General features: G+C 41.1%; 1 protein-coding gene across 7 annotated transcripts in view; it reads left to right on the forward strand.

Moving 5' to 3' along the window:
- LPGAT1 (lysophosphatidylglycerol acyltransferase 1) overlaps window positions 1–20986 on the forward strand; it is a 162937-nt gene that overhangs the window by 124355 nt on the left and 17596 nt on the right. Inside the window, exons 8-9 of one of the 7 annotated variants that reach the window (XR_011975503.1) lie at window positions 5867–9415; window positions 10794–20797. The exons of 1 other annotated variant lie outside the window; for it this stretch is intronic. Coding sequence is in view for 2 of the 6 variants with exons in the window: in XM_072647896.1 (XP_072503997.1) it covers window positions 10794–10831 (38 nt within the window). In the remaining 4 variants the exon portion in view is untranslated. Of the gene's footprint in view, window positions 1–5866; window positions 20798–20986 lie in introns of those variants that run through there. 5 more of the 7 variants (XR_011975501.1, XR_011975500.1, XR_011975502.1 and 2 more) reach the window with 5 other exon arrangements.

A 20986-nucleotide genomic window follows, 5' to 3' on the forward strand; every position in this document is an offset into this window, starting at 1 on the left:
AACCCTGTGGAACACCTTAGGTTAAAGGATGTGACCTAGATGAGCAAAGGAAACAGAGGAGGAGAGGTCAGATAAGTAGGAGGAAAACCAGGAGACAGTGGTATCCCAAAAACCTAGAGAGAAGAGAGTATTAAGTAGGAGAAAGTGATCAACAGCCTCAGAAGCTTCAGAGAGGTCAAGGAGAATGAGGATTGAGAAAAGGCCATTGGATCTAGCAACTAAGAGATCATTGGTAACTGGAGAGAGCCATTTGTGTAGAATGATGAGACTAGAAGCCTGCGAGAGATTGGGAAAAGAAGAAAGGGAGAATCCTACATAGAAACTTGCAAAGAAAAGGAGCAGAACTAGGCAGGGTTCAACATCACAGGAAGATACTTGAGAAGAGAAAAGACAGAGAAGTGGGGTAAAAGAAAGGGATCTATAGAGAGCAGAGTAATAGTGAAATATTACAATTGTACAGTGCTTGATTAGAAGAAAGCCAAAAATGGGCTGATGCTGATCTGATCTTTGGGAAGATGCTGACAGTCTGGCTTTGTAACCAGTTGAAAAATGACTACTGCCAACCGTGTGGTCAGTGAACCAGAACCAGTTAACAAATGCCTACCCATACTCTACTCTCTCTCCAAAACACTTCCCTTATCTGTCGTCATGATTCTCCTAGAAGTAGTTTCCTAGTTCCCTTCACATTGCAGCTGTTGCATCAACTGAGCAAGCTGATAGGGTCTGTGCATGTGCCAGACATTCATTAGGTAAGGAGGACTTCTTCCTCTCTTGATAGTTGTGAAAATCTCATGGAGTCTTCATAGTAGCCCAGATTTGGAGATTCTCTCCAATTTAAAGAGAAGGAATGGAAACTAATGCCCTGAGATGTAAAGGGATTTGCCTAAGTCACATAGCTCATAAGTGGCACATGTAGATTAGAATCCGGGTTTTCTGAACTCAGTTTTCTTCCGCTATACCCAGGGAGAACCAAAACTGTGGCTGAATACAGGGTCAATACAGGTTCGCTTTTAAGACTCACAGAGAATCAAGGATTACAGAAATAGAAACAAGGAATATGAACTTCTGTTAGTTAGTGAGATAGTATTTGTAAATTGTGAAGTGCTTAACAGTGCTTGGCACATGGTAGGCACTTAATAAATGCTTGTTTCCTTTCCCCACTGCCAAGTATTGAATTGGCCCCAGGCACTATTGGGAAGGATACAGGGGCAGGAGGAGACACAACCCCTACCCTCAGGAATGAGAACTGAAAATGCTTCTCTCTGAGGTGGGCAACAGAACAAGGAGAGAGGAGAAAGCTTAAAGCAAGAGGTGTTGTGGGGTAACAGGAAGAATTCTAGTGCTGGAGTCAGAAGACCCAAGTGTGGCTCTCATCTTTGCTATGCTGGCTTGGACAAGTCATTTAACTTAGCTGTGCCTCCATTTCCTTCCCTGTAAAATGAGATGAATAATACATTATTTCACAGGGTTGTTCTGAGAAAAAATGTTTTATAAATCCAAGGTACTCTGTAAATGTGTTTTTCATTATACAATGGGGGTGAGAAAAAGGGAGGTGCAGAGTTTAGTCCTTCAAAGTCACTGCAGTATGGAAAATAGAATGTGGGACTTGGAGTCAGAAAGACCAGGGTTCGAATCCTACTTAACATGTTCACTAGCGGTGTAGACCTGGGCAAATCCTCTGCCCGCATTCAGCCTCAACTTTCTCTTCTGTAAAATGAGAATTTTGCACTGGATGGTCAAAATATAAATTTTGGTCTCTTCCAAATCTAAGTTTATTATCCTAAGACTTGTGTTCTTCTGACATACTGGAGGAGGTGGGGGGGTAATGGGGTCTAAAATTTGTGTGGGGGGGGAGGGAACAGAGGGTTGAATGACCCTATGCGGACTGCCGCAAGTGGGAGGTAGGTAGGAGGGCCTTCTGGGACCATGCAGAAAAAATATCATCTTTTATCCATATGACAGTGTTTTAAATATTTAAAGACAGTTGTGTTCCCTTTTGAATCTGCTATTGTCCCAGCTAGACACCTCCACTTCCTTTGACCAATCTTCATGTGTCAAACTCTTGAGGCCTTTCCCCATCCATGTTACCTTCTTATATATACATACCAGCTTCTTAAAATGAGGGGCCTGGAATTTAACATCATACTCCAGCTATGGTCTGAACAGGGTAGAGTACAATGGGATGATGACCTACCTTATTCTATATGCGCCTCTTTTAATGGAGCCAATAATTGAATAAGGTTTTTTTGGATGCCATATCACACTGTTGACTCACATTGACTATGCTCTTCACTGAAACCCTCAGAGGAATTTCAGAAGAACTTAGTCATACTTTCCCAATTATACATTTGTCAAATAGATTTTTTTTTAACCCAAGCACAAGACTTTACATTTATCCATATTAAATTTTATTGTCTTAGGTTCAGCCTAATGTCTTGGCTTATCAAGATCATTTCTTGATCCTGACTATCATCATATTAGCTACTATCTTTAGCTTTGTGTCATCTGAAGATGACATATTTATGTTATCCATGGCATTATCCAAAACATTAATAATAATGCTAAATAACATATTACTCCTGTCCCAAGGCCCATTAGCATAGGACTCCTTCCTTATTGATGGAGATGACTGTCTTGCTCTACATGGAGGGTGGAGCGGACTTGGTGAGAAGTCAGAGAGCTTCAGCATTAGCCAGTCCCTTTCAGGACTTGCCAAGTGAAAGTTCCCTTTAGGACTCTGTAGGGCCAATCATCCCCTGGTCCATCCTGGCTTCTAGCTTCCAGAGAGAAGATAGAAGAGGCAACCCCACTTCAGGTGACAGAAGAAAAAGACTCTGAAGGAAAAGATATGAGAGGAACTGGCATCATGTTACTATCCCCAGCTTGCTACACTGGAGACTTGGCGGGAGGCAGGGGGGTGTTTCCCTTGGGTGAAATCTAGGATACTCTCTCTTGGTTGAGCAACCTAACTCCTAATGGGAGAGCTCCTTCACCCTGTATTGTCTGGTAAATATTCTCCTATGCATATACCTTCTCTGATTTCTGTTTTGCTACAATTTGGATAAATGGGTTTCTTTGTTATTTGCTATGTATGTTGACTGTGGAACTGGTGTTTGGTAGGAAAGGGATCAAGTTTTGGATATAGAGCTTGGGATCCTCCTTCCCCTAGAAATGACAAAGCAATCAGAAATTAGATGGAACGCACTCGTATTTTTTGCAATATTTAAGGCAGCAGACAGATACACTTCCAGTCCAGGACCCCCCTCTCTCAGAAGAGAGCAGATTGGTGGCCTCCAAGGCTATCTCCTATTTCCATTCCTGACAAAAATGAAAGTTTCCCAAAAATTCAGAGCCTCCCCCTACCCTCAAAACAAAAAAAGATTTACAAAATGATTCCCTCTGTAAATGAAATCACAGATCTGGATGAAAAAATGGTTTATAAAGTACTTTATGTACATTACTTTGAGTTTCATATCAACTCTGGGTCACAGAGATCTTGGGAACAAGGTGGGAATTGGGTAGGAAGCTGGAATGGAGGGAGTTCAGTTCCCAGAAGGAGTGAGAGTGGAGAAAATCTAGAGATGTCTTTTTTGCCTCCATTCAAACCACACAACAGCCCTTGCCATCCATGGGCTCCCTTCTCCACATGAGGTTCACTCTGTGATATGCACAGATCTCTGGGAATATTGAACTGACTTCCAAGTTGACATGGAACCATTTTTGTATCTCCAGTGCCTGACTCAATAAATGCTTGTTGGTTGATGGTTGGTCAAGAGAGAGAAAGAGACAGGCAGAGAGAGACAGAGAGACAGAGAAAAGAGAGAAAAGACTTCAGGAAGCAGTAGACATGTAGAGGAGGTGGGGCCTCAAACATGTATCTGATTTCCACCTTGCCTCCGCGGAGACTTGGAGAGAATTTCTTGTTCATTGAGATTGGGGCTTCTCTCATGATTGATCTGAGCTGTCTTATCTCCAGTGGGAAAGCTCATTCACATTGTCCATTTTCTGGTATATTCTTATCTGTATAACTGTTATGACTCCTGTTTGTTCTCTGCTTGGATCACTGAGTTTACTTATTAATCACTTTTTAATGATCTATTTAATTAGAATTTGATGTGACAGCGAATCCTACAATTGAAATCTCATGGTTACTCCTTCCCCTTTGAGGGTTGTCAACCAGGAAAACTAGCAGCTGTGTTGCTTTTGAAACTAAAAATACTCATGTCTCTAGACTAGCAATATTTAGGGGGTTAAATAGATTTAATTCTGGTCAAGTACCCCCTTTCAGAGGAGAAGAGTCAGTCTTATGACCTCTTGTTCCCTTCCAGGCAGGAGTCAAAATTTCCTTAGAAGAGGAATGGGCAAGATTCCAGAGATATCTATCAGTGCCTCCCCATGAGCCACTTTTTAGAAAACCCAAGTGCATATACACATCTTACATGGGTAACATACACACTTTACACACATAAAAATATGTACAATATATATTCAAAATATATATGCAAGGTAGATTGTAGGGATGGGGTATGGGGAGGTGGGAGCTTTGGGAATTAGAAATGGCCTCATGTAGGAAATAATGTTTGAACTGAGACTTCAAGGAATCTAGGCATTAGAAGAGACTGAACTGAAAAAAAGCTTGACCACTTTCAATTCCACCTGATTATATTACGTTCTAGCCCAGGACCCTCCATTTTGTTCAGTACTATTTTTACCCTCTGTTAAGTTGCAATAATTCAAGCAAGAGGAATGTGGCTAAGGAAGTGGATTTAAAAATTAAGAATCTGAGAAAAGGAAGAGAAATGAGCTCATGAGTCCATTCTTGTCTGATAGTATTTATCCAAACCCTGAAAAATATTACAGGTATCAGAGTGAGAGAAGGGATGGGAGATACCTGGGTATTACCCACAAAGACTTCTGTCCTGGAAATTAGAGTTGAAGTTTCCTTTTCAGTAACTGGATCTCCCAGCCCACCCTATGCCTGTCCATACACTTCAGATGCCCTGTTTGACATCTGGAATGTTTGATCAAAATGCTGACTGGTTCAATATTTCTAATCTATCTTATTCCTACTCCAGAAAAGATTATTGTTACTGTCCATTTACCTGAAGAAATGTCTCGACTAAGAGGCATTTTCTGAATCCTCACTGAAGCAAGGAGGTGGGAGCTGAGGGACTTGAGCCTCAGGCCAAAAAAAAAAAAAAAAGAAGAAGCAGAACTGGGAAGCTGAGGAGGCTGGGGATTATGCAAAAGTGGGGCCAGTGAAAGAGAGGTGCAGCTGTTTAATAGATTCTATGTTGTTGTTATTTGGTCATTTTCAGTCCTGTCTGACTCTTCATGTCCCTATTTGGGGTTTTCTTGGTAAAGATACTAGAATGGTTTGTCCTTTCCTTCTCCATCTCATTTTACAGATAAGGAAACTGAGGCAAACAGGGTGAAATGACTTACCCAACATCACACAGCTATTAATTATCTGAGGGCAGATATGAACTCAGGTCTTCCTGACTCCAGACCTGCTGCTCCTTCCACTGAGCCATTTGGCTTTCCGATAGATCCTATGGCCTATGGAACATCAAAAGTTCAGAGCCTCCCCCTACCCTCAAAACAAAAAAAGATTTACAAAATGATTCCCTCTGTAAATGAAATCATAGATCTGGATGAAAAAATGGTTTATAAAGTACTTTATGTACATTACTTTGAGTTTCATATCAACTCTGGGTCACAGAGATCTTGGGAACAAGGTGGGAATTGGGTAGGAAGCTGGAATGAAGGGAGTTCAGTTCCCAGGTGTCTCCTCCCATTGTTAAGATGTTTCCACTTTTACAATGCTGATGCCTTTGTGGTTGTTATTGTTTATCTTTCATTGTAGAAGACGACCAAGGGCATCATAAGGCAGCATCTTGACTTGCTCATGAAGCAGATTTAATGGAGGCAGAGCTGCACAAAGTCCTTAGCCTTACTCCTTCTTCCAGAATCATTGCAGTCCAGTGGCAGGACAAAAGTCAGGACAACCAGTGATGGCCCAGGATGCAGTGGATGACCTTGATGACTTCTATGGTTGACCAAGCTCTAAGCACTCCACAGTGCCTGCTTCCACCACCTTTGTGTCTGTTGGAAGAAATTGTTCTCTTCCCTCCATTCCACTAGAGTATCATTAAGTATGACTAGAAGAGGAAGAAGTAGTACTCCTACTCCTATTACTACTACAACTACTACTACTACTACTACTACTACTACTACTACTACTACTACTACTACTACTGCTACTACTGCTACTACTACTACTACTACTGCTACTACTGCTACTACTACTACTACTACTACTACTGCTACTACTACTACTACTACTGCTACTACTACTGCTACTACTACTGCTACTACTGCTACTACTACTACTACTACTACTGCTACTACTACTACTGCTACTGCTACTACTACTACTGCTACTACTACTACTACTACTACTACTACTACTACTACTACTACTACTTCTAGTAGTTAGCATTTATGTAGCTCTTTAAGGTTTGCAAAGCATCTTATTTCATTAGATCCTCTCATCAACCCTGGAAGGTAGGTACATTATTATCCTAATTTTATTGATGAGAAAATGAAGTAGGCAGAGGTTGCGTTTTGCCTGGGATCCCACAGCTAGTAACTGTCTGAGTCTAGACTTGATCTCGGGTCTCCTTGACTCCAGGTCCATCACTCTATCTAGTTCATCATCTAACCTCCTTTGAAGCTATGGAGATCAAGCCAGTATTGGTAATATGCTAGTGTTGCTCAAGAACAAAGAAGCCAGAAGGGAGGGATTCAGAGAACTAGCAGGAGATAGAGCATAGTAGCAGAAAGAGTACTGGATTTGGACCTGGAACACCTGGGTTCACAGAATCACTGAATTACAGAACTGGAAAAGACCTCAGTGGTCATCTGGTCCAACCCATGCACTAAATGAACTCTGGTTCTGTTATTTACAGTCTGTGTAACCTTGGGCAAGTTTCTTAAACTCTCTAGGACTTGACTCCCCTGTCTTTAAAATGAGCAAACTAAACTAGGTCATCTATAAGGTCCCTTCTGGCTCTAATCCTACAATTCCATAGGAACCCACCTATGGCTCAGAGTAAATGACAGAGACCTTACCAGAAGAAATTATCAACTTTGAATATGATTCTTTGTTGAGCTTCACAGTGGTGGCCTATGGAGACAAAAGAGAATTAATTCTGTGAGTCAGATGCTTAAATCAGAAGAAATTCATCACTCTTCATGACCCCATTTGGAAAAGATACTGGATCTTTGGCAAAGATACTGGAATGGTTTGTCATTTCCTTCTCCAGCTTATTTTACAGATGAGGAAATGGAGGCTTATAGGGTTAAGTGGCTTGCCCAGGGTCACAGAGCTATTAAGTGTCTGAGGATACTCAGGTCTTCCTGATTCCAGATCAGAATAGGATTTGACCCATGGTTCAGAAGTTCCTTGCTCCTGATCTACATATATACATACAGATATATGTGTATACACATACATACACACTCTCATAGAATCACAGAATTTGTTAATTGGAAGAGTCTCCAGTCACTGTCTAATTGACTGAAAAGAAATTCCTGCTATAACATACCTAATGAGTGGTTAGCCTCTGTTTGAAGACCTCCAAGGAGGAAGAACCTACAATCTCTCAAGATTGTGTATTCCACTTTCAGATAGTTCTAATTGTTAGGAAATATTCCCTGATGTGGAGCCTAAATTTGTGTCTTTGCCCATTGTTCCAGGTCTGGGGCCAAACATAACAAGTCTAATCCCTCCTCCATGTGACAGTCCTTCAATTACTTCAAGAAAGTAATTATGCCCTGCTGCTCACTCCCCAGTCTGCTCTGGCCAGGCTAAATCTAATTCCTTCAACAAAGGAACTCTCTGAAGACTTTATATTTGTATTCTCATTCAGTCTCCCACAATTTCACCCACATGCATGTAGAAGAACCATCTAAGGTCCAGAAAAGTTGAATGACCCATGTGAGCTCACACATGGTGTCACTGACAAAGCTGAGACTCCTGGGTCTCCCTATACCCTTGGCCTATGTTCCAGGGTAGTATTCTGCCCTATGAATCTGACTTCTGTTCCTGGGGTGATTAGGTAACCCAGGGGAAGATTATTTTACAGAAGACATGTAAATTATTCAGGAAGCCTCAGGTGTTTTCAACAAAGAGGGACACTGATACACTCAGTAGGTAACTGGAGAGCAGTTGGAGTATTTCTTGATCTGGAGCTGGGATTGAGAAAACAATCAGTTTCCAGACCTGTAGACTTTATTAGGTCAGAGGACATAGACCTTTAGAGACCTTTAGAGATCATCTAGTCTAACACCCATCCTTTTACAGATAAGGAAATTGAGGCCTTGAAAAGAAATCTGTCTTTCTCAAGGTCACATGGCTATTTCATGGTGGAACCTGACCTAGGCATCAAATCTTCTTATCCTTTGTCCTGTGTTCTTTCCACTATCCTCTACCTGAAAAGACCACCTGAAACCAGTCAACTTAAACATCAGGACCAGTCTTTTAGGAACCCAGACATTCAAGATTTGTGAGGAGAGTGGCACATTTTGAAGACACCCAAGAAGTTAGATCTACCAAAAGAGAGATGAACATTTGAGAAAGAAAAGATTGGGTATATCAGCCGACTTAAAAATACACTGAATGTTCACTATTTGGAAGGGAAGAAGACAGAGGAAACATGGCCTCCACCTTAATCAGTTCACCATGTGATGAGAGATACACAAACCGATAGCTTTGATTCTAATGGAGAAACAAGTTGTCTGGTGCTGTTAATTAGCTCATACTCAGACATGGAAAAAACATTAAATATATATAACACAGACACATAAATCCAAACCATTGTGGCAGCAGGATAGAGTTAACACCTTGTAAGAAGTCCATTGCTAGAGGCAGCTGCACTGGATAGAGCCTTCTGGACCTAGACTCCCAGAAGACATGAGTTCAAATTCAGCCTCAGATACTTACTAGTTGTATAATCCTAGGCAAGTCATTTTTCCTTTGTTTGTCCCAATAATAATAATAATAGTATCTATCCTTAAGATTGTTGTGAGCATCAAATGAGATATTTGTAAAACACATTTAGCATGGTGCCTAGCACATAGTAGGAGATATATGAATTTTCCCTTCCCTTCCTTTTTGAGGTGATAGAAGATTGGGTGTGAGCTCACTTGGTAAATTCACATAGGCAGTTCTTGACTGGACTTACTCACAGTCTTCATCATCACAGATTACTTCCCCAATTCTTATGTATATCATGTAGGGCCTTTGGAGAAGTTCAGTCTACAGCCCTATGCTGAGGCAGACATGCATGAACATCTGCAGGGGCAGATGTTGATGACACAAGAGGAGGAGATCCCAGCCTCAGTGCCTCAGGTATTACAGATGAGACATATCACTGCCTCCAGCTCACTTTCAACTCAACCCTCTCAGCTAAGAGGCTGGCCTCATATTTCACTGAAAAATGGAGGCCATTTACTGAGAGTTCCTTCTCCTCTCCTCCTCCTCAACTCACTTCTCCCAAAGGCTCTCTGCCACTATCTACTTCCATGTTGAGGTGGCCCTCCTCACCAAGACCACCTACACTCATTTCTCCAGCAGATTACCTTGTCCATCAGCTCCACCCATTTACTTCTCTCCAATCTCTCCCTGTCTAGAGACTGCTTCCCTACTGTCCACAAACACTCCTGAATCCCCATCCTCAAAAAACCCTCACTTCATCCATCCCCCCCACTAGTTACCACCCCCCTATCTCTCCTCCCTTTTGTGGTTAAACTTCTCAAAGATACAGTCTACAATTGGTGCTTCTGCCTCCTTTTGTTTCCCTCTTTTAACTCCGTGAAGTCACTTCCAACCTTATCATTCAACTGAAACAGTTTTCTCCAAAGTTACTGGTGACCTCTTAGTTGCCAAACCTAATGGTCTCTTTCCAACACTCATCCCTCTTGACCTCTTTGTACCCTTTGGCATTGGTGATCACCCTCTTCCTTGAAACTCTCTTCTCTCTTCACTTTTAATGACACTACTCTCCTAATTCTCTCCATGTCCATCTGATGGCTCCTTCTGTCTCCTTTGCTGGATATTCATCTAGGTCATGTCTGCTAACTGCGGGGGACCCTCCAAGGCTTTGTCCTGGACACTCTTCTGCTCTCCCTATATATTACTTTACTTGGTGATCTCATTAGCTCCCATAAATTCAATTCTCTTTCTCCTGTAGGTTCTCTGAACTCTTTGTCCTATTCCAGCCTATCTATCTTGCATTTCCAAATGCCTTTTGAGAATCTTGAACTAGATTTCACAAAGACATCTTAAACTCAACATATCCAAAATTGAAGTCATTACCTTTTCCTCCAAACCCTCCCCTCTTCCTAAATTTTTCTGTTATTGTCATCATGCACATTGTCTCTCAGGCTCACAACCTAGGTATCTCCAGGAATTTTCACTGGCTGTCCCCCATGCCTGCAGTGCTCTACCTCCTTACCTTGCCTCTTCCTTCCTACCTTTGGCTTGTCTGACTTCCTTTGATTCTTTGCTAAAATTCCACCTTATACACATACACATACACACACACATATGTGCATATTTCACAGAAAAGTTTGGATTCAGTTAAAGGGCCGTACTTGAGGATCTAGAGGGCCACATATGGCCTCAAGGCTGCATGTCCCCCAGCCCTGCCCCAGGGCAAAGGGGCACACTTCTCTATAAGCATCCCTGAGGTGCTGACTGTTCTCTTTTCTATTGTTACATCCCACAGGCCTCCACTCCTCCTTCTATATTGACACTCAACGATAAGTGTTGCCAGGATGCTGGAGAGATCTGTTGACTGGAGCTTCATGGAATTCGTTGAAAAAGACTTTCACAAAGAAGGAAATTTTGAGCAAGGTTTGGAAGGAGTGCCAGAGAGTTATGCAGGCTCACAGGCTTTAGAAGCAGAAAGAACCTTAGAGTCATCTAGTCCAACCTCCTTACACCACAGACTTCACGAAGCCCAGAACTTTGCCCAAGTTTGTATATCTAGGAAATTAAGAGCCAGGCTTTCAACCCAGGTGCTCTGACACAGAGTGCAGAGATATTTCTACTAGACTGTAGTATCGTAGGATTTTGGGCTCATTTATGATACTTTGCCCTTGTCACTTTATGGGTGACTATATTCATTCTCCCTTATTCAATTGCAGACTCTTCTAGAACAGAACCAGTCTTTCCTTCCTCCCTGTAACTGTGCACATACAGCTGTTGGATTACTTTTTACTGACTTCCAGCTGTGAGAACACCTGAGGTTCTGATGAGTATCAGCAAGAGTCTTTAATGCCATGGACCCACCTTGTCAGCAGTATGGTAAAGTCTATATATCCCTTCTCAAAATAATCGTTTTAAGGGCATAAAATGAGATATGTAAGAGTACAAAAGAAATCAATTACATTGATTCCTAGCAATATCACTACTAGCTCAAAAGAAAGAGTTAAAAGAAAGAGTTAAAGGACTCATTGTACAAAAATATTTATAGTAGCTTTTTTTGTGGTGCCAAAGAACTGGAAACTAAAGGGGTGTCCATCATTTGGATAATGGCTAAACAAATGATGGTATTTGAATGTAATGGAATACTATTGTTTTAATGGAAATGATGAAGGGGATGGTTTCAGGGGAAACTGGGAAGACTTGTATGAACGGATGAACAGTAAAGTGAGCAGAATGAGGACAATTTATATAATAATAACAAGAACATTGGAAAGATAACTTTGAAAGGTTAAGGACTATGATCACAATTCCAGAGGACTCGTGATGAAACCATGTTCTTCACTTCCTTTCAGACAGCTGATAGTCCCAGGGTATAGATTGAGACATAACTTTTGGGGGGTTTTGTTTTGCTTGACTATACCTATTTGTCACAAGGGCTTTGCTTTTCTCTTTCTATGGGAAGATGGGAAGGTGGGAAGGTGAGAAGATAGATTTTTCTTCATTTAAATAAATCTAATTTCAAAAAAGCAGTGTAGTTAACATATATAGTCTACATATTTTATATAAGTATATATTATGTAAGTAATTTATACAAATATAAATGTTATAAAATATATTTTATATAAATATTAATTTCTACATATGTGTCGTAAAGTCCACAGCCTCCTGGCTGAGAATCCCTGATCTAGGGAGGAATATTTAATTTATTTTGATCCCTTCTGGAAAAGAAGAAATTTCAGTGTTCAAACTAATAACAGAGAAGGAAGGAGTGGACAGTGCCCCAGGACAGCTGACACCTCCCGCAGGGGTTTCATTTGACCTTCTGCTATTAAGAACCCCTTTTATTTAAGAAGAGTTTTCACTTCCCAAGACCTTTGGATTTTTGTTACCTTATTGGTTCGGTTTCATTATTAGCTAGGTGAGTTTCTGCAGGATCATATCTCTGCATATCTATTTCTGTGCACTCACAAGTTCACCTGTGTGTCCCCTGCATATCTGTGGCCTCAGCAGATCTGCTTGGACAGAGAAGTTGACTTTCACAAAGACTCTGATACTTATCTCTGAAATGATTCAGAGTTACCGTGACCCTTGGATATCCAACTGAACACTGACCTGTGTCTAATCACTTCCACACTGTCCTAGGCTTTGCCTGGGGCTGCTGTTTTTACCTTTGATCCAGAAAATGTGCTCTAGGCAATGCAGAGGACACAGGTTGCTGCTAGAGTAAAGGTGTTGGGGGAAGGGGAGGGCAGAGCAAGGAGGGATGGCATAGGAGGATGAGTTACTGTGTCTGCATCACAAATGCCAGTTTGGGAGATAGGGGTTTTCTCCCTACAGGGGCTTGGTGCCCTGAACTGCTCTGGTCTGCCACAATTCTAAGGTCTGGTGGTCATCCTTTCTCCTCTCTGATGATCACTCCACTTCCCCAACTACCACTCTTTGAGACTGGTTCTACACATGATGATTTTGCCCTATCCCAGCTGAACTAGTGGGTATCATGTCTCTCCTCTTGTCTCCCATAGTAAATCAAATACTAGCTCTACACAATCCCTGTGCCCTTCTGCCTCTGCTCCCCCTTCTCTGTGTGAGACACAAAAGTAGAAAGGTAGCAGAACGTGAATGTTGAGTTTTTTGTTGTTGTTCCATCGTTTTTTAGTCCTGTCTCTTCATGAAAAAAGATACAGGAGTAGTTTGCCATTTCCTTCTCCAGATCATTTTACAGATGAGGAAAGTAAGGCCAATAGGGTTAAGTGACTTGTCCAGGGTCACACAGCTAGTAAGTGTCTGAGGTTGGATTTAAACTCAGGTCTTCCTGACTCCTGGCCCAGCACTCTATCCATTAGCTAACTACCTGCCCTATGTTGAACATAGGAATCCGTTAACTGTCCAGATTGGTAGGAGCATAGATCGTGGGAAGGAAATACTGTGAAATCAGACAGGAAATTTAATAAAAGAAGGGTTATGGAATCTTCTTCCCTAGAGATGGTTGAAAACAGTTGAAAATTTATCCTTATTCATTCATTCCTTCGTTTGCATGCTTGCTTATTTACTTATTTGTTTTTCTGTGAATCTTTTAAAATGTATATCACTTTCACCTTCCAGTCTTCTCTAACCCCCCCAAAATTCCCTTGAAACAAGGAATAGTCAAACAAAATAAATAAACCACACACTGCCTCTGCCAGTCTATACCTCATTCTGACCCTGTATTCTACCACCTCGCTAGAGAGAGGAGGGAGAGAGGTTTCATCAATAATTTTGGAGACAAAATAAACCACAGCATTGATCTGCGCTTGGATGTTTTAGAATTGTTCTTTACTTTACATTATTGTGGTTGGTGTATATGTTGTCTTAGGATCATAGATTTAGAGCTGGAAGGAAGCTAAGAGGTCCTAAGGCCCACAGAGATCAGGGGATTTGTCTGAGATCAAAAAGGTAGTAAGGAACAGAGCTGGGATCTGAATTCAGGAGGTCTAACTCCAAATCGAGGTCTCTTTCCAGGATACTATGCAACTCCCTGGTTATTTCCTGGTTATCAGGTCATCTGGGACTTCCTTTGTAGGAGTAGATAGGTGGCACAGGAATCAGGAAGACTCATCATTTTGAGTACTTCCTAGCTGTGAGATCCTGGACAAGTCATTTAACCCTGTTTGCCTCAGTTTCCTTTTCTGTAAAATGAGCTGGAGAAGGGAATGCCAAACCACTCCAGTATCTCTGCCAAGAAAACCCCAAATGGGATCAGAAAGAATAGTACACAACTGAACGGCAGCAATAACCAACATTCCTCTTCATTTCTCATAGTTGTCATTACTTATGTCACACATTCTATTTCACTCATATGTCATAATTTGTGCGCCCACTGCCTAACTAATGGACACCCACTTTGCTTCTTCTTTTGTCACTACAAAAATAGGCTGCTATGAAAATTTATAAAAGACCTTTCCTTTTGGCTTTGCTCTCCCCGGGATGTATATTCAGTAGTGGAATCTCTGGTGTATAGTTTAGTGTATGGTTTATGGTTTCATATGTCTTATAGAAAAATTGGATCAATCAATTCATGGCTACACCAAGAGTGTATATCAGTTGTTTGGTTGTTCTTCATTCTCATTCTCTTCAATCTCTAAGAGACCAAAATGACATGACTGTGTTAGAGTCAAGTTATGATATGTCTGGCTGTGGCTCATCACATCAATGTGAGCTAGGAATGCTCTACCACAGGTCAGGCACAAATAGTCCCTATGAACATTTGGGGTGGATTCTCTAAATTTGCACATCTCATGTTTATTTTAAGCTACTTCAGTTGTGCTTTGCTCATAGAGTACAGCACCTTCTCCGATGAGGGCACACCATGCTGGGTGGTCCTGTGCCAGTGTCTCTCATGCCACACAATCAATTCCAAAGTTCTTAAGAGAGACCTCGAGAGTGTCTTTGTATCGCTTCTTCTGACTACCATATTAGAACTTGCCCTGTGTAAGTTCTCCATAAAATAGTCTTTATGTGTGCTGGTTACATAAATAAGGAAATCAAACATCAAAGAAGTTAGAACTTGTCTAGAATCACCAGATTGAGTCTTGTTCACCCTCTGCAACCCCCACCCCTCCAATATTAACTGGCCTTTTATCGAGATTCAGTCTAGATATTTTTAGAAGGAATGTCATTCATCCTAGACAGTTTAGATAAAGCCTTCTAGGAAATGGAGAGATAAGCAGAGGAATGGGTAGGATGTAAGAGAAAGGACACTTTGGAGTAGAGGAGTGGATGAAAGGAGTGGTGAATTGTTTTATGGCCCCAGGTAGTAGGTGAGACTTCAGGAGCAATTTGAGGGTTTGTCATTTATGAGTGTCACATGAAGGCAAGAGTAAACTTGAGCAGAACAGCTATTCGGCTCAGCGCCACGGAATGAGCCCCACTGGAATGCAGGGCTTGTGGTGACAATTGCGCAAGAAATAGAGAGAAAAAGAAACTCAGTCTGGTGGCTCTCCAAAAGTTCTAAACTTGCTTATCTGTGTAACCTTTGACCTTCAGACACTGTCCTGACCCTAAGACTATGGACTCACTTATTGTTTAGGAGCCAGTTGAACTAGATGATTAGACTGAATCTAATCCTGGGAGTTGATCCAAGAATGTCATTTTCTCTCTTTGGCTCATTGTCCCCACCTGGAGTTTATTCCAGGAAAATCTCCACAATATTGCTTAGCTCTTGTTTAGGCTTTCCTATATGTGAATAACAGGGTTCCCAGTAATAAGGACAACAAAAGCAGAGAAATATGTGCTTGGAGTAGTCCTTAGGTTGGGATGAGAAGGAAGGAAGGAAAGAAGGAAGGAGAGACAGAAGGAAGGAAGGAGACAAAAGGAAGGAAGGAGAAACAGAAGACAGAGAGGGAGAGAGGAAGGAAGGAGTGACAGAAGGAAAGAAGGAAGGAAGGAAGGAGTAACAGAAGGAAAGAAGGAGAGACAGAAGGGAAGAAGGGGAGACAGAAGGAAGGAAGGAAGGAAGGAAGGAAGAAAGGAAGGAAGGAAGGAAGGAAGGAAGGAAGGAAGGAAGGAAGGAAGGGAGGAAGGAAGGAAGGAAGGAATTGATGAAACATAGCACTTAGAACTGGAAGGTTCTTATTTAGTCCAATTCCCTTATTTTTCAGATAAGAAAGGTAAAGCCCAAGGAGAACATAATCTCCTTGAGAGCAGGATGATCATTAAGTACTTCATAAATACCTGCTGATCGATCTGAATGACTTGCTCAAGGTCACACAGATAGTAGATGGCACAGCTAGGATTTGGACCTAGGTCTTTAGGTTCTCAAATCCACAGGCCATTCCACAACTCCAGCATGGTCACTCAATGGGCATGAAGCTCTGGAGACTAAAGTATGGTCTCAAGAACAGCCCATCTTTAAGGGGGTGGGGTGGGGTGGGAGGCAGGTTGTGGTTAGAGAGGAAAAAGGAAATTCATCATTTCCAGAGTTTAGTTCATTATTGATGAAGAGTTAGCCCCAGTGTGTTACTCTGATCATGTGGAGGGCAAGAGGATGACATTGCCCTCCTAAGATGGCAAAAAGGAGTTTGCAGTTGCTTTATACAAATCTTGCCTTCATGACTTTTCCTATAGACAGGTTTCCTGGGCATAATGGGAAGATATGGGAGCTATTTTTAGAGAGGAGGGCTTTTATTTTTCTTTTTCGAGGTTTTATTGATGCTCCTTTGCTTACTTTAGCAGTCATTTCCCCATGACTATCTCCTCACACCCAACAGAACTCTCTTCAAATGAGATAATGTAAAGCACTTTGCAAACCTTGAAGTACATGAGCTATTATTATCACTTGTCATAGGCAAGCAAAACAAATCAATATATTGACCGTGTCTGAAAAAGTGTGCATCATTCTGTCCCTGTGGGCTACCACAATTTACCATCCATCTTTTGGAGTCATGACTGGACACTGCAGTGGTCAGAGTTCTGGAGTCTTTCAACCTTTTTTGCCTTTGCATGACCATGGCATTGTGTAAAATACTCTCCTACTTCTACTTACCTTTTTTGTATCATCAGTTTGGACGAGTTTTCCCATGCTTCTCTGAATTCTTCCTATTTGTCTTTTCTTTTTGTTCAGTCATTTCAGTCATGTCAGATTTCCATTGAGGGCTTTTTATTTTTTTTTGGCCAAGATACTGGAATAGTTTGCCATTTCCTTCTCCAGCTCATTTTACAGAAAAGAAAACTGAGGCAAACAATGTTAAGTGACTAGTCCAGGGTCACACAGCCAGGAAGATTTGAATAGGCCAAATTTGAATTCAAGAAGATGAGTCTTCTTGACTCCACTGTGCCACCCAACTCTCCTTTGTTCTAGCATCTTGTATAGTACATAGGATCTGGGCTCACTCTCTCATCTTTGCTAATCTGATGGATGGGAAGTAAAACCTCAGAATAATTTCAATCAGTATTTCTCATTAGTGGTTTGTAGCATTCTTTCACATGGTAGTTAATAGTCTATAGTTCTTCTTTTGAAAAAAAAAAAAGCTGAGAAAATAACTTTCTAAATGTGAGATGTACCCTGCCCTCTTGCAGTCCTTTCTGCCCATTCTGACCTTTGCTCCCTCTGCCTGCACAAGGATGGGCCTGGACTGGGGGGAGTCTTCTGAAGTAAGTTCATCTGTTAATAGTAAGGAAGGGAAGAAATAAACAGTTATTAAATCCTTACTCTGTGCCAGTCACTGTGCTAAGATCTTTATAAATATTATCTCCTTTGATTCTATCTCTATTTAATAGCTGTCAAAATGGAAGCAGACAGTGGTTAAATGACTTGTCCAGAACCACACAGCTAATGAGTGTTGGAGGCTGGATTTAAACATGGGCCTTCCTGATTCCAAGTTCACTATACTATCTAGCTGGCACAGCATTGGTGGAGGATAGGTATTGGGGCCAGGACAATCTGTCAGGACTGGAAAGAGGCAAGAGATGAGCCCTCAACTTCTCAAGAATGATGGGTAGAAAGCTATGAGTTTTCCAGAAATTACAACTGACCCATCTCTTTTCTGGAATGTTCCCATCTTTTTTGTCCAGAAATCTTTTATGTCTGGAAATGTCCATTTATCACGATGATTTGTGCCTCCTAGCCTGTGACCTCAAGGGCTGGGAAACCAATCAGATCACCTGAACTGGACCTCTCTTCTCTTCTTAGAACACCTGACCTGCTGTCATCTTGGAGCAACCTTTACTCCTGAGCTGGATACCCCCTGAGCTCCCCTGAAGCATTGGAGCATTCCAGCATCAGCTTGATGTAACCATGTATCAAGTCCTAGGATTGTTAGACCATTGTGGACTTTGATTTCCTGCCATGTCCTAAAGACTTTCATTCCTGAGTCACCCTGGCAATGTTCCTGAGTGCATTCCTTCCTTCAACTTGCCAGTTCCACTTTGGAGGTGTTGGTCCTGCCTCAGTGCAAGGAATTCCTTGGGCTACCCTCCCATCCTTCCTTTGTCATCTTTTCCTCTCAGTCCTTTCCCTCTTATACTCCAAAGGAAAAATTCTGTTGCTTTTAGTATTCCCTGATTCTTCTGCAAATCCCTTTATGTTTCAGCAATGGATCCTGGCAGAAGCTTTTCCTTATATTGGGCTAAAATTTGCCTCTCTACAACTTTGACATGCTGCTCCTACTTCTGTTCAAGCAAAACTAATTAAATTCCTTCTCTCACATATTAACCTTTCAAATACTGTTAGACAGTAATGTCCCTCCTAAATTTTCTCTCCTTTAGACTAAATGCCTGTGACTCCTTCAATCAGTCCTTGTATGGTGCTCTCACCATCCTAGCATGTCTGAGACATGTGTATGCCAACTGAAGGAGCCTGAGGAGAACTTTTTAGTTCCTTAAGCTTCAGTGATTTCTTCAAGAATCTGTGAGGGAGAAAAATGCCAAAAACAGCTTCAAAGGTCAGTGGGAAAGCTCTCTCACCTAGATGAGAGAGGAAGTGGTCTGGTCCCAGCCCCAGCCCCAGTATGGTGGCAGCCACTGCTGCAGAGGCCAGCTGCTTCTGGACCTCTCAGCCTGCAGATGGTGGAGTAATCGAGTGAATGATCTGGGTTGAAATCCTGGGTGGAGGTCCTAGGGCAAGGAGAAGCACTGATGTGGCAGAGCAGGTGGTGCCTGGAGAGTGAATCTTACTCGTAGATCCAGAGCAGAAAAGAGTACTTGCATTTGCTCACTGATAAGAGTGCAGACCAGGAGAGGAATAAACACCTCTTCCTTGACTATGCCACTTTGGAGGAACTGAGAACTTTCAGATCCCTAGAAATATCTTGGAGAATAGATGCACAAAGCCCCTGAAACTTGGGCCAGTGCACCCTCCACTTAACAAGGAGCTCAGAGGTCAAGTAATTGGTTGGGAAAATGATCAAAGAGGAAAAAATAAGACTATAGAAGGTTACTTTCTTGGTGAAAAGATATTTTCTTACAAGGAAGATCAAAGCATACAACTAGAGGAAGACAGCAAGGTCAAGGCTCCTACATCCAAAGCCTCCAAGAAACATATGAAATGGTCTCAGGCCATGGAAGAGCTCAAAAAGGATTTTAAAAATCATGTAAGAGAAGCAGAGGAAAAATTGGGAAGAGAAATGAGAGTGATGCAAGAAAATCATGAAAAACATGTCAACAGCTTGCTAAAGGAGACCCCCAAAAATGCTGAAGAAAATAACAACTTTAAAAATAGACTAAACCAAATGGCAAAAGTGGTCCAAAAAAACAATGAGAAGAAGAATGCTTTAAAAAGTAGAATGGACCAAATGGAAAAGGAAGTCCAAAAGCTCACTGAAGAAAATAATTCCTTCAAAATTAGAATGGAACAAATGGAAGCTAATGACTTTATGAGAAATCAAGAAATTAAAAAAATAGAACCAAAAGAATGAAAAAATAGAAGACAATGTGAAATATCTCACTGGAAAAACCACTGACCTGGAAAACAGATCCAGGAGAGATAATTTAAAAATTAATGGTCTAAAAAAAATAAATGGTCTACCTGAAAACCATGATCAAAAAAAGAGCCTAGACATCATCTTTCAAGAAATTATCAAGGAAATCTGCCCTGATATTCTAGAATCATAGGGTAAAATAGAAAGTGAAAGGATCTGCCAAACCTTTCTGAAAGAGATCCCCAGAAGAAAACTCCTAGGAATATTGTAGTCAAATTCCAGAGTTCCCAGGTCAAAGAGAAAATATTGCTAAAAACCAGAAAGAAACAATTCAAATATTGTGGAAACACAATCAAGATAACACAGAATTTAGCAGCTTCTACACTAAGGGATTGGAGGGCTTGGAATATGATATTCCAGAGGTTAAAGGAGCTAGGATTAAAACAAAAAATCAACTACCCAACAATACTGAGTATAATCCTTCAGGGAAAAAAATGGTAATTCAATGAAATAGAGGACTTCCAAACATTCTTGTTGAAAATTCCAGAGCTGAATAGAAAATTTGACTTTCAAATACAAGAATCAAGAGAAAAATGAAAAGGTAAATAAGAAAGAGAAGCCATAGAATCATTAAAGTTGAACTGTTTACATTCCTACATGGAAAGATGATATTTGTAACTCATGAGACCTTTCTCAGTATTAGGGTAGCTAGAGGGAATACATATGTGTGTGTGTGTATGAGTATATGTATATTATATATGTGTAGGTATATATGTGTGCATATATGTATATATGTATGTGTGTATGTATATGTGTATATATAAATTATATATGTATGTATGTGTATGTGTGTGTATGTATGTGTGTGTATATATATATATATATATATATATATATATACACACACACACACATACAGAAGCACAGGGCGAGCTGAATATGAAGGCTATCTAAAAAGTAAAATTACCTGTTGGAGGAATGTACTAGGAGAAAGAGAAAGGGAGAGGTAAAATGTAGTAAACCATCTCACATAAAAGAGGCAAGAAAGAGCTTTTATAATAGAGGGGGAAAAGGGGGGCAATGAGGGGAGAAAATGAGT

The sequence above is a fragment of the Notamacropus eugenii genome, chromosome 2, assembly GCF_028372415.1.
Source record: "Notamacropus eugenii isolate mMacEug1 chromosome 2, mMacEug1.pri_v2, whole genome shotgun sequence".
NCBI classification, from domain to species: Eukaryota; Metazoa; Chordata; class Mammalia; order Diprotodontia; family Macropodidae; genus Notamacropus; species Notamacropus eugenii.